General features: G+C 41.9%; 1 protein-coding gene across 3 annotated transcripts in view; it reads right to left on the reverse strand.

Annotated features, from left to right (window-relative positions):
* Positions 1–13,403, reverse strand: part of Cdc14a (cell division cycle 14A) — a 162,974-nt gene that overhangs the window by 71,043 nt on the left and 78,528 nt on the right. For all 3 annotated transcript variants that reach the window (XM_013031435.1, XM_013031434.1, XM_013031433.1), the window contains 2 exons: positions 5,294–5,360; positions 3,245–3,307 (listed from right to left, as the gene is read on the reverse strand). In XM_013031435.1, coding sequence (XP_012886889.1) covers positions 3,245–3,307; positions 5,294–5,360 — 130 coding nt within the window. The remainder of the gene's footprint in view (positions 1–3,244; positions 3,308–5,293; positions 5,361–13,403) is intronic.

Raw genomic sequence — 13,403 nt, forward strand, 5'->3', positions numbered from 1 at the left:
GCGGGAAATCACAATCGCAGTGGAAGCAGGTTCCATGTTTTCCAGGTCACAGCCCAGGCCCATGAGAAGCCAGTGGAGCCAGCAGTGCCCGGATGACATTCTACAAATGGAAGTCCTACAAACTTCCATTTGCCCTGCACATTTCAATCCAAAGCAAAACCCTGACACGTCATTCTGTAGGTGTCCAACGACACCGATTGACAATGAGATTTCTTGGGATGAGAGACCTAACAAACTTTACTGGTTTTCAAGGTATATGCTAAGGGACGGAAATCAGTAGTCTGCCTGAAAAGGTCAGTATGCCAATTTAGCTACACAATCAAGGACACATCATCAACCTGGAGATTGCTCTCGTTCACCCAGTATACTCCACTGACACACAGACCTGGCCTTAGATTACAAAAACTATCTATGTTGCAAATAACTGGATTTGGTTTGGGTTTTGTCTGGTCTTGGCACTTGAATTCAGTGCCTGGCCCCTGTCCCTGAGCATTTGTGATCAAGACTAGTGCTCTACCACTTAAGCCACAATTCCACTTCTGGCCTTTTGATGATTAATTGGAGATAAGAGCCTCATGAACTTTCCAGCCTAGGCTGGCTTCAAGCTACGATCCTCCAAGAAACTCAGCCTCCTGAGTAGCTAGGATTCTAGGCATGAGCCACCAGCACCCAGCTGGGTTTTTCTTCTTAGTTACTCTTACAGCCTAGATTAGCTAGTGATGAGAGAAAGCACCATCATTTCAAGAAGATGTCTAATCATAGTAAATTTGTTCCCCAGAGGCTCCTGCAAAATCAGAACAGATTCTGAACAAGTCTTAGTCACTTGCGATTGTACAATCATTCATTAGTTCATGCCAGAAGCATTGAAAGACTTCCCTCAGTGAGTGAGCTATGCTACCCAGTTACTTATTCGTATGAAGACAAGTTGGGCATGGCTCCTGCCCTGAAGTCCCCATGGAGAACACAGAAAACACAGTCATGCAAACAGTGTCACGCAACATTGCATGAGATGACCTTCCAGATAGGTGCTTAATAGTAAGCCATAGCACAGAGTGGGTGGAAAGGACTGGGGGCAGAAGGAGGAAGTACGAGCATGCCCCCAGGCTCCGCAGCAGGCAGCTGTGCCGCCATCTTGGAAACCACATGACTCAGGGGTGAAGAGGGAATGGAAACAGGCAAGTAAGAAGTCTACATTTCCATTCAGTCAGTGAGGAGGCCGAGAAGGACTTCAAATAGGGGATGGCTTAAAATTTAAAACATAATGTGATGGGATGATGATGATGATGATGGGGACACTTGAGGCCCAAGAGTCGGGAAAGAGCCACACCAGGCATTCAGAATGGGTCAATGTCTGCTCACCAACCGTTTCCTGATAAGTTGTTCTGTACTGTGGCTACAGGGAGGTGGAAGTATAGGAGGCAACTTGAAAGCTGCTTTTGCCTGGGCCCGGGAATCAAGTAGGGATGGGATACAGGCTGGGTGTCCTGCTTCTCCATTTTGCATCTATGTCTTTTGTCCTGAGCCAACCTCTCTTACAATCACTTTGCCGCCATCTTGGAACCCAGGGAGGACCAGACCACCTGTCAGGTGGCGGTGACTCTAACTGTAACAAGGCTCCACCTGACCAATCCTGAAGACAATGGGGAACCCAGCCCACCACCCCAGGGCACCTCTGCCCTACTCTCCACCTGCTTAGGATGTGGGACTGTTTTGACTGGGTGTGCTTTTTCTCACCCCATGTCCCCCCACTTCTCCCTGTTTAACCTAAGACAAATGTCTACGCCCCCTGACGACGGCTGAAGCACTGTCTCCCTGTAGATGCCAGGTAATGAATCTCCTTTCTCTGCCCTTCACCAGGTCTCGCTTGGCATATGGGCATGGCCATGCCTGTCCGGGGTGGGGGGGGGGCGGTAAGGGGGGGATTCCTGGAGTTTGGATCGAGGGTCTGAAAAGTCAGTTTCAAAGTCACTTTCTAGAGCAGCACTACTCTTTTGCCAAGGGCATGTCTTGGATGAAGATGGCACTGATGTGCTGGGCACTATGGACATGTTCCAGGAGCAAAACATTCCCCCAGCAGTGTGACCTGGGTCTGTGAGAATTGCCACATAGACAAGAATTTGAGAAGCGCTGGGGTGGGGAGAGGCTCATGGAAATAGGGAGGCTTAATTATTTCTACAGAATGAAGCATAAGAATGTACAGATATGATGGTATGAAGCGATCAAAGCCGAGTTTCCAACCCTACCTATGAAGAAATGAAGTTAAAGGTAGACAATGCCTAACCGTTCCCTCACATCTCTGAGCAAACGAAACATTATTGGAAAGCTTCCTAATTCCAGGGGAGGTGGAAGGGGGGGATTCAGTCAACTCTTCGAAATTCAACCATATTTCAAAATAAAATGTATACAGTCAAAAGTATTAAAAGGCACAAATGAAGTTTTGTTTGAAGGAAAATATGACTTTTAAACTAAAAGGCATGGGTATGCTGGCTCATGTCTGCAAATTCAGCTACTCAGGAAACAGCAATCAAGAGGTTCAAGGCCAGGCCAGGCAAAAATGCAACTCTATCCATACCTATAACTAAAGCCTAAAAGGGTTGAGGGTATGGTTCAAGCTGTAGAGGATTTGCCTACCAAGCAGGAGGCCCTGAGCTCCAACTCCAGTATTGCCAAAAAATAAAATAAAAGTAATTAACAATTCACTACCGAACTATGCCAAACTATCACTCTATGGGAGTTATTTTTTCTTCTAAACTAAAAGTGTAAAGTGGCTGTCAATAAAGGTTTGGTAAGAGAAGCTGGCCCTGGTGGCTCATGTGGGTAATCCCAGCTAATCAGGTGGCTGAGATCTGAGGATCAGGGTTTGAAGCCAGCCAAAGCAAGAAAGTCTGTGAGATTCTTTTCTCCAATTAATTATCACAAACCCAGAAAGTAGATCTGTGGCTCAAGTGGTAGAGCACTAGCCTTGAACATAGAAGCTCAAGGAAGGAATAGGGTCTGTCCAGACCCTGAGTCCAAGCCCCAGGATGGATACCAAAATAAAAACCAAAAAAAAAAAAAAAATAGGGTTGATAAGAGACAGTCGAGAGATAAGGCATTTTTCCAAATTAACATTTTAGTGAATTCTGGTTCAAATACAAAAACTAGTAAGTCAATAACCCTCATGAATGCTAATACCCGAGTGTTAAATAGCAAAAGAGTTAACCAATATGTCATTAAGTGTGGCAAAAACTGTAAATGCACCAACCTCATAATGTTCATATTCATCCACATCAAATGTCTCAAAGTCAAAAAATCCATGCTGTAACCCCTAAAAGCAGAATGTGAATTAGTTTCCTTTTTTTTTCCACACTAAGTTGATTTAAAAAAAAAATCACTCATTCTATCTAGAATTCATTAGAAAATGAAAGCAACTCTGGCCATCCATATATAAGCACCCCGGAAAAGACAGAAAGAAAAAAAAGAGGCCCTGAGCCACCCACTTCCCTTCTTTTCTGTTTATTTTTAAGCTGTGTTATGGATGTCCGCGCATGCGCACGTGACACATGAACTATGCCTGTGGCATCAAAGTCAGAAAATTATTTTCCCTTAGAAGGCTAAAATGTGGCCAGGTTCCATCTAAGTTGTCAGAAGCGAACTCATTGTCACAAAAACAGCCAATGCATCTCGGTTGCATACAACAACCTATCAGATCCTCATCTGATAAAACCTCATGAGCATTTGAGTAGACCCCAACATTGGATGAAATACGTTTAGAGAAACTGTATTCATGAATAAAGTCACACTTTTCCTGTACAACAGGAAAGATGTCATAAATTTTTATACCAAGTGACCAGTTACCAAAATAATAGGCAGAGATAATTCCAGTGGGAACTCATGTTCAGTTTCCTAAGTGTTATAATAAAAACAGCATATGTCAGATAGAAGGAAAAGCAGCACTATAGTAATAATAATAGTAACAATAAATAAATTACTTTTTCCCCTCAGGCATGTCATCTAAATGCTATAATTATGAGCTATATGTTGAATAACCTTCTCATAAAAGCTCTTAACTGTTATTACTGGAAGTATATTCTTGTTTGGGGGAGTGAGCTAAGATATTTCCATACTTTTTTGGGAAGGAAAAATACTTTTAAATTCTTTGGAGATCTTAAGAGACTTAAAAAAAAAACTTTTCATATGAAATATCAAAATCAAAAAGGCACAGCATATTTATCATACTCATTTTCTCAAAACAGAGCAAATTTGGTTTTGTATCACACCAAAGAAAAGAAATGCGAGCTAGAATCATTGCCGATACTAAATCAGTGTAATTACCAATGCAGTGGGTCATATAACATCTTTAAAAAAAAACGAAACAATAACAGTTACTGGCTGTGTGTTCACGGTGAAATGGTAGACTCTGAACCCTCATGAGAATTCCAATTTAGTTTGGATGACTTCCCAGCTTGTAAATTAAGTATGTTCCAAAAATCTTTCAGGTTAACTTTTCCATTTCCTATCCAAAATAACCAAAGAGGCCTAACTAATGTTACTGTGCATCAGATCACCTGGCAAGACTGTTCACACACAGGGCTACAGCCCTCCACCTCCAGAGTTTATGATTCAGTCTGTTTCGGGTGGAATCCAGCAGAGACCAGTAGCTGAGATAATTTCCTGTCTCTCCCACACCAAGATCCAGCCTGATAATGAAGCTAAGTGGATGACGGACACAGCAGGTCCAAGACCATAAACAGCTGAAATGAAAAGGGCGGTCTCTCCCACTCCCTCTTCCCAACTTGCCCTGTTGTCTGTATAGTTGTTCCTCCCTAGCTGGGGGTGGGAAGGGAGAGGGGGAGACAATTCCAGAACCTTCCACAGATACCAAGATCTGTAGTGTAGTGCTTGTATATAACCCACACACATCTTCCCATGTACTTTACATCATCGTGAGAATACTTACTCATAATACCTAATATGATGGAAAGATGATGTAAATAGCTGTTATACTGTACTGTCTAGGGAATTAATGATAGGGTGCTGGGGGAGGGGTACCTGCATAGGGTCAGTATAGATAGATGCAGATTTGCTGCAGTTGGTGTTTTCCACATGATCTTCCATTGGAAGGTGATGGTACCTATGGCTGAAGACCCTATAGAAACTGATGGGCCAATTGTACTTTATAAACCAAGTCTACTTCAGGAAGTTAAGAAGCTTTGGGTTACTAACACCCTCTCTACTTTCCAACAACAACGATGTTGAGATCAATCCTTTCCTAACTTACGTAGCCAACGGCAGCAAGAAGAATTGTGATTACCTTTCTGATACCTTGCAAGCAGTCGAGGATGGTGAGATTGTAAGTGCAATTTCCAAAGGAAGCATCCCTAGAAATATAAATAAACAGCATTAAGAGCCTGCATTCAGAATGTTCAGATGCTAAACACAGGGTCAGTCAGAGACATGCTTGCTTGGCTTCACAGCTAGTTGACATGGGAAACTCAGGCAACCCACCAGAACCTACTAACTAGTTCTGCCGGGAAACAGAAGCACCTCTGAAATTGCTTTGAATCTAACAGGCAGCAGAACGAACAAGAAAGCAGATTCTATAGCTCGAGTTCTAGAATCAGACTGCCTTGGTTTAAATCGCTCTCTGCCATGTACAGGGTATGAATTTGAGCAGTTAATTCACCTCTGTGACTTTTGGTTCCCTCATCTATGACATGAAATCAATGATAAATAATAAATTCCATTGGACTGTTGCCAGATTACATGAAAAAAAGAAACGAGAAAAGTCAAGTCTTCCATATAGGACACTGAACTGTTAAGGACTACTCTTACAAACAGTGAATTGGGCTGTTTCATTAAATAAAGCATTCACCATTACAAGCATCTTGGCAAGAACACGGTCAATATACAAGTATGGAAAGATACGGGAATCTAGCAACTGTGTTCATGCATTAACTGGTTCTTTCTCACCTACCAAAACAAACAAAAAGATAAAATGCAGTCATGCTTTTCAATAATCATCTTAGAGTTACTGAGATAATGAACCCTTCTAATGCGCCAGGAAGTGTTTTCAGAATGATTGGGAGCAAAAATAAAATTAAAAAAAATAAGAGAGAGAGAGAAGGAAAAAAATTAGTAGGAACCTATAGTAGCAAAAATAGGGGCTTTATACTTAACATTTTTAGAGCCACTTAGAAGACCTGCTTTAGGCAACATAAAACTGAAGTATCAAGTTCAGATCAGTTAAGCAAAAACTGGCACTGGAACTTTACACTAGCCCTGTTCCAAGGTGTCCAAGGCAGGAAACTTGACCTCCAGTCTCCCCGCCCCTCTGCCAGGCCCCATCGCTGACCCGAGAAACAGAGCTGTCAGGCACCTGTCCTGACAAAGTCAGATGCCCCAAATAAGGTTGGCCCAAGGGCACCCTCTGGGAAAGAGCCCAAAAGATGTTCCACAGAGTGAACACAACCTTTAAAGAGCTGCCACACATAATTAACATAAAATCAAGTTTTATATCTCAACCCATCCGAGGCAACTTGAACCTGGGGCTATGAAGCCAAGAATTAAAGTTCAAGTTCATCACCACTGAGTTTCAGAATCCTGAGAGGAGAGGCTAAAGGAAAAATAGTTGAATTAGCACAACAGTTCAACAGCAATGTGGCCCAAGTCCGGAAACCTGAAAGCTAACCTACATAAACAGGAGGGCTGATTTCAGGTACTGAAGCCTGGCTTCACGGGGAATGTCAGTGTTTTCATGATCATTTTCAGCACTCTGTGAACTCACAGCCAGAGAAAACACAAGTCCTTTTTCAAGTATCTTGTAAAGATGTAAGCCATACTCAAAGAAGCAAATTTTAAGGATTATAACCGGGAAAAGCAGAGACCCACGATGAAACACTTGTTTACATAAATACTTATGCCATTGCAGGCACCTGTCTCTTTAAAACAAGAGTTCAAAATCCTTGTACCACAGATCTAGTCTGATAAAGGCCATGGCGCATATTCTCTTTATGTCTTTAAAGGCATAAAATTAAAGACATAAGATTAGCAGCAAACAAAGTCAAGTGCATTTTATTTAAAGTTCTCAAGATATAAAGCCAATTTCTAATAGCCCAATATGTGTTTTTAAATGAATACATAACAGGAGCTAGGAGTGTAGTTCAGGGGCACAGTGCTGCCTGGTGTACACAAGGCCCTGATTTCAATCCTATACCCCAAAAGGTCCCCAAGGGCTAGTAGCAGGCCTGAAAATGTCATTTTGAAGAAGAAATGAATATATATATATGTATATATTATATAGGTGTACATGAAAGTGCACGTGCGCGCACACACACACACACACACACACACTAGTCCTGGGGTTTGAACTTAAGAGCCTGGGCACTGTCCCTGAGCTTTTCTGCTCAAGGTAGTGCTCTATCACTTGAGCCAGAGGTCCATTTTTGGCTTTTTGGTGGAACACCTTTCTACATCCATCATATTCTTTCCAATAAGTTTTCTCCATTGCAGCCAGAGAGATATTTGGGAGAGGAAAAAACAAAAAAGCAACTCTCGCATTGATTTCCCATTGCTCTCAAGATGAAGTTAAAAACTTCAACACAACCAGGCACTGGTGGCTCACCTGTGTAATCCCAGCTACTTGAAGATGGAGGTTCAAAAATCAGCCCACATGGAGACTCATCTCTCCAATTAACCAGCAAAAACCACAGGTGCGAGAATGGCTCAAATGGTTGAGTGCCAGCCTTGGATGAAAAACTAAGAGGCAGCACCCAGGTGCTGAGTTCTAGCCTTAGTACTGGCCCTGTGCTACCTGCCACCCCTCCTACTTCTGCTGCAGCTTCCTTATTCCTCCTTTCCTCATTCTGGGTGCCCTATAGCCTTCACTTAGCCCCTCAGATCACAAAACCTGAGTTTGTGAACCCACGTTCTTCCTACCCACCTTTGCTCAGGTTGCCTTCCTGAGGCTCACCCCCCTTCCCCTCCAACTCCACCTCTCCCTCCCTCCTCCTCCTCCTCCTCCTCTCTCAAACAGAGATCAGGAATCTCTGGAGGATCTATCTCCAGTCTCACCCTGACTAGATCAGGTCTCCAAACTTTTTCCCTCCTCTTTGGTCTTAACTACAGTTTGAAATTCCATCCGAGTGTGCTTATTTGGATGTTCTGCCTGGATCTAGAGACCACGGACGATGGCAGGAGCAAAGCCTTTAACACCCATCAATGTCTCCTTCCTACCTGGCACAAAATATGCAATAAATATCTGTGAAGACATGGTTAAGTTAAAGAATCTGGGAGCTCACCCAGAAATCTTTCTACAATATCTTATGATTATATTTGTTGACTCGGGTAGCCTAATGTCTTCTTTTGTTTGTTTGTTTTGCATGAACCCCAAATCCCTTCTGCTGTTTTATGATCATTTCCTTCTAGTCTCTCTAGCAGAGTATTAAATGGACAAAGCTAAGAGCAATGATGTTCAAGGTCATTTTTCATATGATATCAAACTCACTGGCTAAACTTAGGTATTTTAGAAAAGCTACACAGAAGCTGGGCAGCTGGTGGCTCAGGCCTGTAATCCTAGCTACTCAGGAGGCTGAGATCTGAGGATCACAGTTCAAAACCAGCTCAAGTAGGAAAAGCCCATGAGACTTTTAACCCAAAAAAAGCTGAAAGTGGAGCTGTGGTTCAAGTGGTAGAGCACCATCCTTAAGCAAAAAAAACTTAGGGACAGCATCTAGGCCCTAAATTCAAGCCCCAGTACACACACACACACACACACACACACATGCATGCACACATGCACATACATAGTTACACAGAGTTACAGAGAACTTTTAGGGTATCAGTCCTTATAACAATGTGTTGGAATGTTTCATCTTCCACAGTTTTTACAATTACTGCTCCAAATAGTTTAGTGGTTTATTCTTCTATTCATATGTTCAAACATGAAAGCATGATTTTATGATTGAACATATTGATGTTTCATGATTTCCTTCATGATTCATCCTAACACGAATTGAGAGGCAACTCCGTCCTAAAAGAGAGAAGAAGTGTACAGACCTCTTGCTGCCTGGATAAACTACAGCTCTTATCCCCATCTGCCATGAGAATTTGACTGTGTGGAGTATACCATTAATCTGTGAAACTGGCAAAGGCACAGCTAAGCACTGAGGCTCATGCCTTTAATCCTGCCTACTTGGAGACTGAGAATCTCACTTTAAGGCCACCATGGGAAGAAAAGCCCTTACCACCCCACCCCTCAACTCATAGCTGAGCCCAATGGTGCCCAAGCTACCTGGGAGCCAGAGACTGGGAGGATCCAAGTTCCCGGTCAGTCCCAGCAGAAAAATCTGTCAGACTCCAACTGTACGAAAGGAAGCCAGATGTGATGGTACCTGCCTGTAATCCCAACCACGAGAAGCCCAAAAGTAAGCATAACTCAGCTCAGGCACATGCCCGGTGGGGAGACACAAGATCTTCTCTCAAAACTAACCGGAGATAAACAGGGCTGGAAAGAAGTGTGGCTCAAATGGTAGAGTACCAGCCTAGCAAGCACAAGGCCATGAGTTCAAACCCCAGTACCACCAGAAAGCAAAAAACAAAATAGAACTGCATTCATGAGACAAGGTAGATCCCTAAACACTCAAAGTTTCCAGCCATACATCTCTGCTGAAGAATAAATCATACATCTCTAACCCCCAGTGCAGAAAGGTAATGTGATAGCCCATAGCTGTCTAGAGACATTCCAATACAAGTTCAGCACAGCCTCATGCTCAACCATCAAAACTTCATCCACCTCAGCAACTCTGTCTTTCAATACTTGACTTCTGGCATCACAGGCAGTTGGACCATAAAGTGACTACCAACTGGTGATAAAACTCCATGTTAGATATATCATCTTGGGAAGAAGTCACTATCTATATAGTTTTTTTTTGCGGGGGGGGTTCCGGGCATGGGGTCTGAACTCTGGGCCTGGGCGCCATCCCTCAGCTCTTCAACTCAATGCTAGCGCTCTACCACTTAAGCCACAGTGCTACTTCCGGCTTTTTTCTGCTTATGTAGTACTGAGGAATCGAACCCAGGGCCTCATGCATGCGAGGCAAGCACTCTACCACTGAGCCAACTTCCCAGCCCTCTATATAGTTTTATATATATATATATATATATATATATAGTTATTGAATAAAAACAATGAACAAATAATTAAAATAGAATAATTGACCTTTTTATTTTGTTTTTGTATTCTTTCATAGAAAAGAAAACTACAATCACCAACAACAATTAGATAACTAAGAGTAGAGTTGTCTAGTAGAAGCTCTCAAGAACAGATTACTAAATATTCAAAGAGCCTAAGTCAACAATTGACAGCAGTGTTTACACCCCAAGAACAAGCAAATACTTCATACTTATAAAGCTGGCTTGCCATCACACCACTGCTAAGAAACTAAGAAACCACACAGAATGGAGCAGCCTTATAAATGTGAGTGATGAGGAAATGAAACCAGAGACAAAAAGGCATATTTACAATAAACAGTAAGGGAAGAATTGTGGCCATGACGTTGCTCAGAATGAAGAATGAAGAACAAGCACAGTACCTATAATGCCGAGACGACACTAAAGAATCAGATGAACCTAGCAAATATTTGGAATGACTGTGATCTACATGTCTGGAGTCCCATGATTCTCTGCAAAAGTTCTCTTGATAAAAATTCTCTGGCTGGGCACCTATAATCCTAGCTACTCAGAAGGCTGAAATCTGAGGATAACAGTTCGAAGCCAACCCAGGCAGGAAAGTCCAGGAGACTCTTATCTCCAATAAACTACTCAGAAAATGCTGGAAGTGGTGCTGTGGCTCAAGTGGTAGAGTGCTAGCCTTGAGTAAAAGAAGCTCAAAGACAGTGCCCAGGCCCTGAGTTCAAGCCCCAGGACTGGCAAAAAAAAAAAAATTCTCTGGAGTTGAAGATGTACAAAGATGTGGAGAGAAACCGGTTGGAAAAGATCTCAAAGGTCACCTAAGAAGTCGTGTAAACACAGAACTGAGCCCCCTTCCCACAACCAGATTGTGAGCTTAAGAAAAGAGATGTGGCCTTTGTGTATGCCCAGAGAACAGTGCCATGTTGGACACATTGCTGTGTTGGAGAGGTTGCTGAATGAGTGGATGAATGAATAAATAAATCATCATCACCAGGTTCATTTAGATTTGCCTCAACACCCAGTCGCTATTGACCAACTTCAGCTACTGATGTTTCAATACAAAAAGATAGATATTTTAAGAACTCTAACACTAAACTATGATAATAGCTTACAATAATCTAGATCATTGCTTTCCTAAGGTAATAGGATGCTTGCCACAAAATAGTCATATATAATTAGCTTTCTCATAACCATAAAAAATAAAAATACATTTTAATACTATGTATGTTTAATCTAATATCGACAGAAGATTACCATTTTAGCACATATCCAACAATTACAAAGATTTTATACTTATCTTTTGTACTAAACCTTGTGGTCCAATGTGTATATAAATTTATCTCAGTAGATTTGCTGACTTCAAGTGCTCCATAGCACATACTGGACAGTTCAGGCTTAGACTTAGTTATATAATACTTGGGACCTGGACTATCGCCCTCAAATAATTTACAACATTGTCCAGCATATATCACAACTTCCAGTTCCCAAACCAACCTATTACATATATGTACCAGCTTCAGGGAAAAGAAAATGTTGCTTGCTTATATTTTTTAGACCTACGAGAGTAAACTGTATTTGATAATAGTTGTAGAAAGAAGAAAGCTGACTCCTGAAAGAACAAAAACCAAGTGTCTTTATGGGTCAGGATCAAAACCACTCGTGACCAGTACCTAACAAAAGCAAAGAACTAAACATAGAATCTCCTGCCTTGCAGATATAACATCAGGCTATACACTTAGCATCCTGCTTATCTAAAGAAATGAAGTTAACTGGGCCCTAGTGGCTCACGCCTGTAATTCTAGCTACTCAGGAAGCTGAGATTTGAGGATCATGGTTCAAAGCCAGCCCAGGAGGAAAAGTCTATGAGACTCTTATCTCCAATAAGCCATGCAGAAAACTGGAAGTGGTACTGTGGTTCAGGTGGTAGAGCGCTAGCCTTGAGCTGAAGAGCTGAGGGACACAGACATAGAGTTCAAGCCCCACAACCGAAAAAAAAAAAAAAAGAAATGAAGTTATGTAAAAGTTCAGAACTAGGTCATGGCTTAAAAGGTCACATAAAATCAGCAGGTTAGCATCTCCCTAGAACTAACTACAATGGCAAGAAAACAAACTAAGAGCTGCACTCTGGGTTTCTGATCAAGATCTATTGGATGCCCATCTAACCACAGCAAATTTTGTTTAAAAATGAACATAATGATAAGGTGGCTTTAAATGGTCATAAAGATAAATGGTTAAAATTTTATCCCAAACCGTCTAAACGTTCACTCACCAGCAAAGCAGAGGAGGCTGGCAACTAGAAATATACCATAAAGAATACAAAAAGTTGGGCACTGATTATACCACCAAAACTTTGATACCACTAACCTGGATCAATAAATGTAGTACTTACAGAAAAAAAAAGTAATTGATCCAATCCACACATCATAAATGATTACAACACTGTCTTATTCCAGTTGACAAAAAAGCAGAGCAGCTACACCTAACCTCAACACATCACAGACATCCTAACACTTGTTTCTGTTCCCTGGAGAGTGGTGCTTAAAAAAGTCTGATCAAGTGTCTGCTTTTCATGGTAGCCCATGTTAGAACATACACCCCAGCTGAGAAGAACAGATTTAACAGCTTGAACTGGGTAAGCCAGGTACAGGAAACTGACACATTCTCACTAGTCCGTTGAATTCTCTTCCATCATTACCAAAGAAAGGTTTATGAAAAATCCACAAGACCACATTGACACCGGCCCCCACCACCAAAAGATCACTGAGAAAAGCAGAGCCACCAAGAACGAAAAGAGCATCGAAGTTGTTACTTCACATTTTGCAATACAATTTCATTATTATTAAAGGTGTTGTACAGAGGGATTATGGTTGCGTAAGTCAGCTAATGAGTATGTTTCTTTTTGGACAATGTCACCCTTTCCTTCATGTTCCCCACTTTTCCCCTTCCATCCCTGCCCACAAGGCTATTTGTTGTCTGCAGAGTTTTATTCCCCTTTAATTTTCTACATAGTGTCTACTGAGTACCATGACTTCATTCGTTCACCCTTAAAACTCAAGAAAATAATAAAAAGATCTTACCCAAGATAAATGCCTAGCAAACTTAGGCAAAAACAACCAAAAAAAAAATCACAATGCTGGGCTGGGAAGGTGGCTCAGTGGTAGAGCACTTGCCTTGCATGCCTGAGGCCCTGGGTTCGATTCCTCAGCACCACATAAGCAAAAAGAAAAAAGCCG

Source organism: Dipodomys ordii, unplaced genomic scaffold (assembly GCF_000151885.1).
Source record: "Dipodomys ordii isolate 6190 unplaced genomic scaffold, Dord_2.0 Scaffold139, whole genome shotgun sequence".
Classification (NCBI taxonomy): Eukaryota; Metazoa; Chordata; class Mammalia; order Rodentia; family Heteromyidae; genus Dipodomys; species Dipodomys ordii.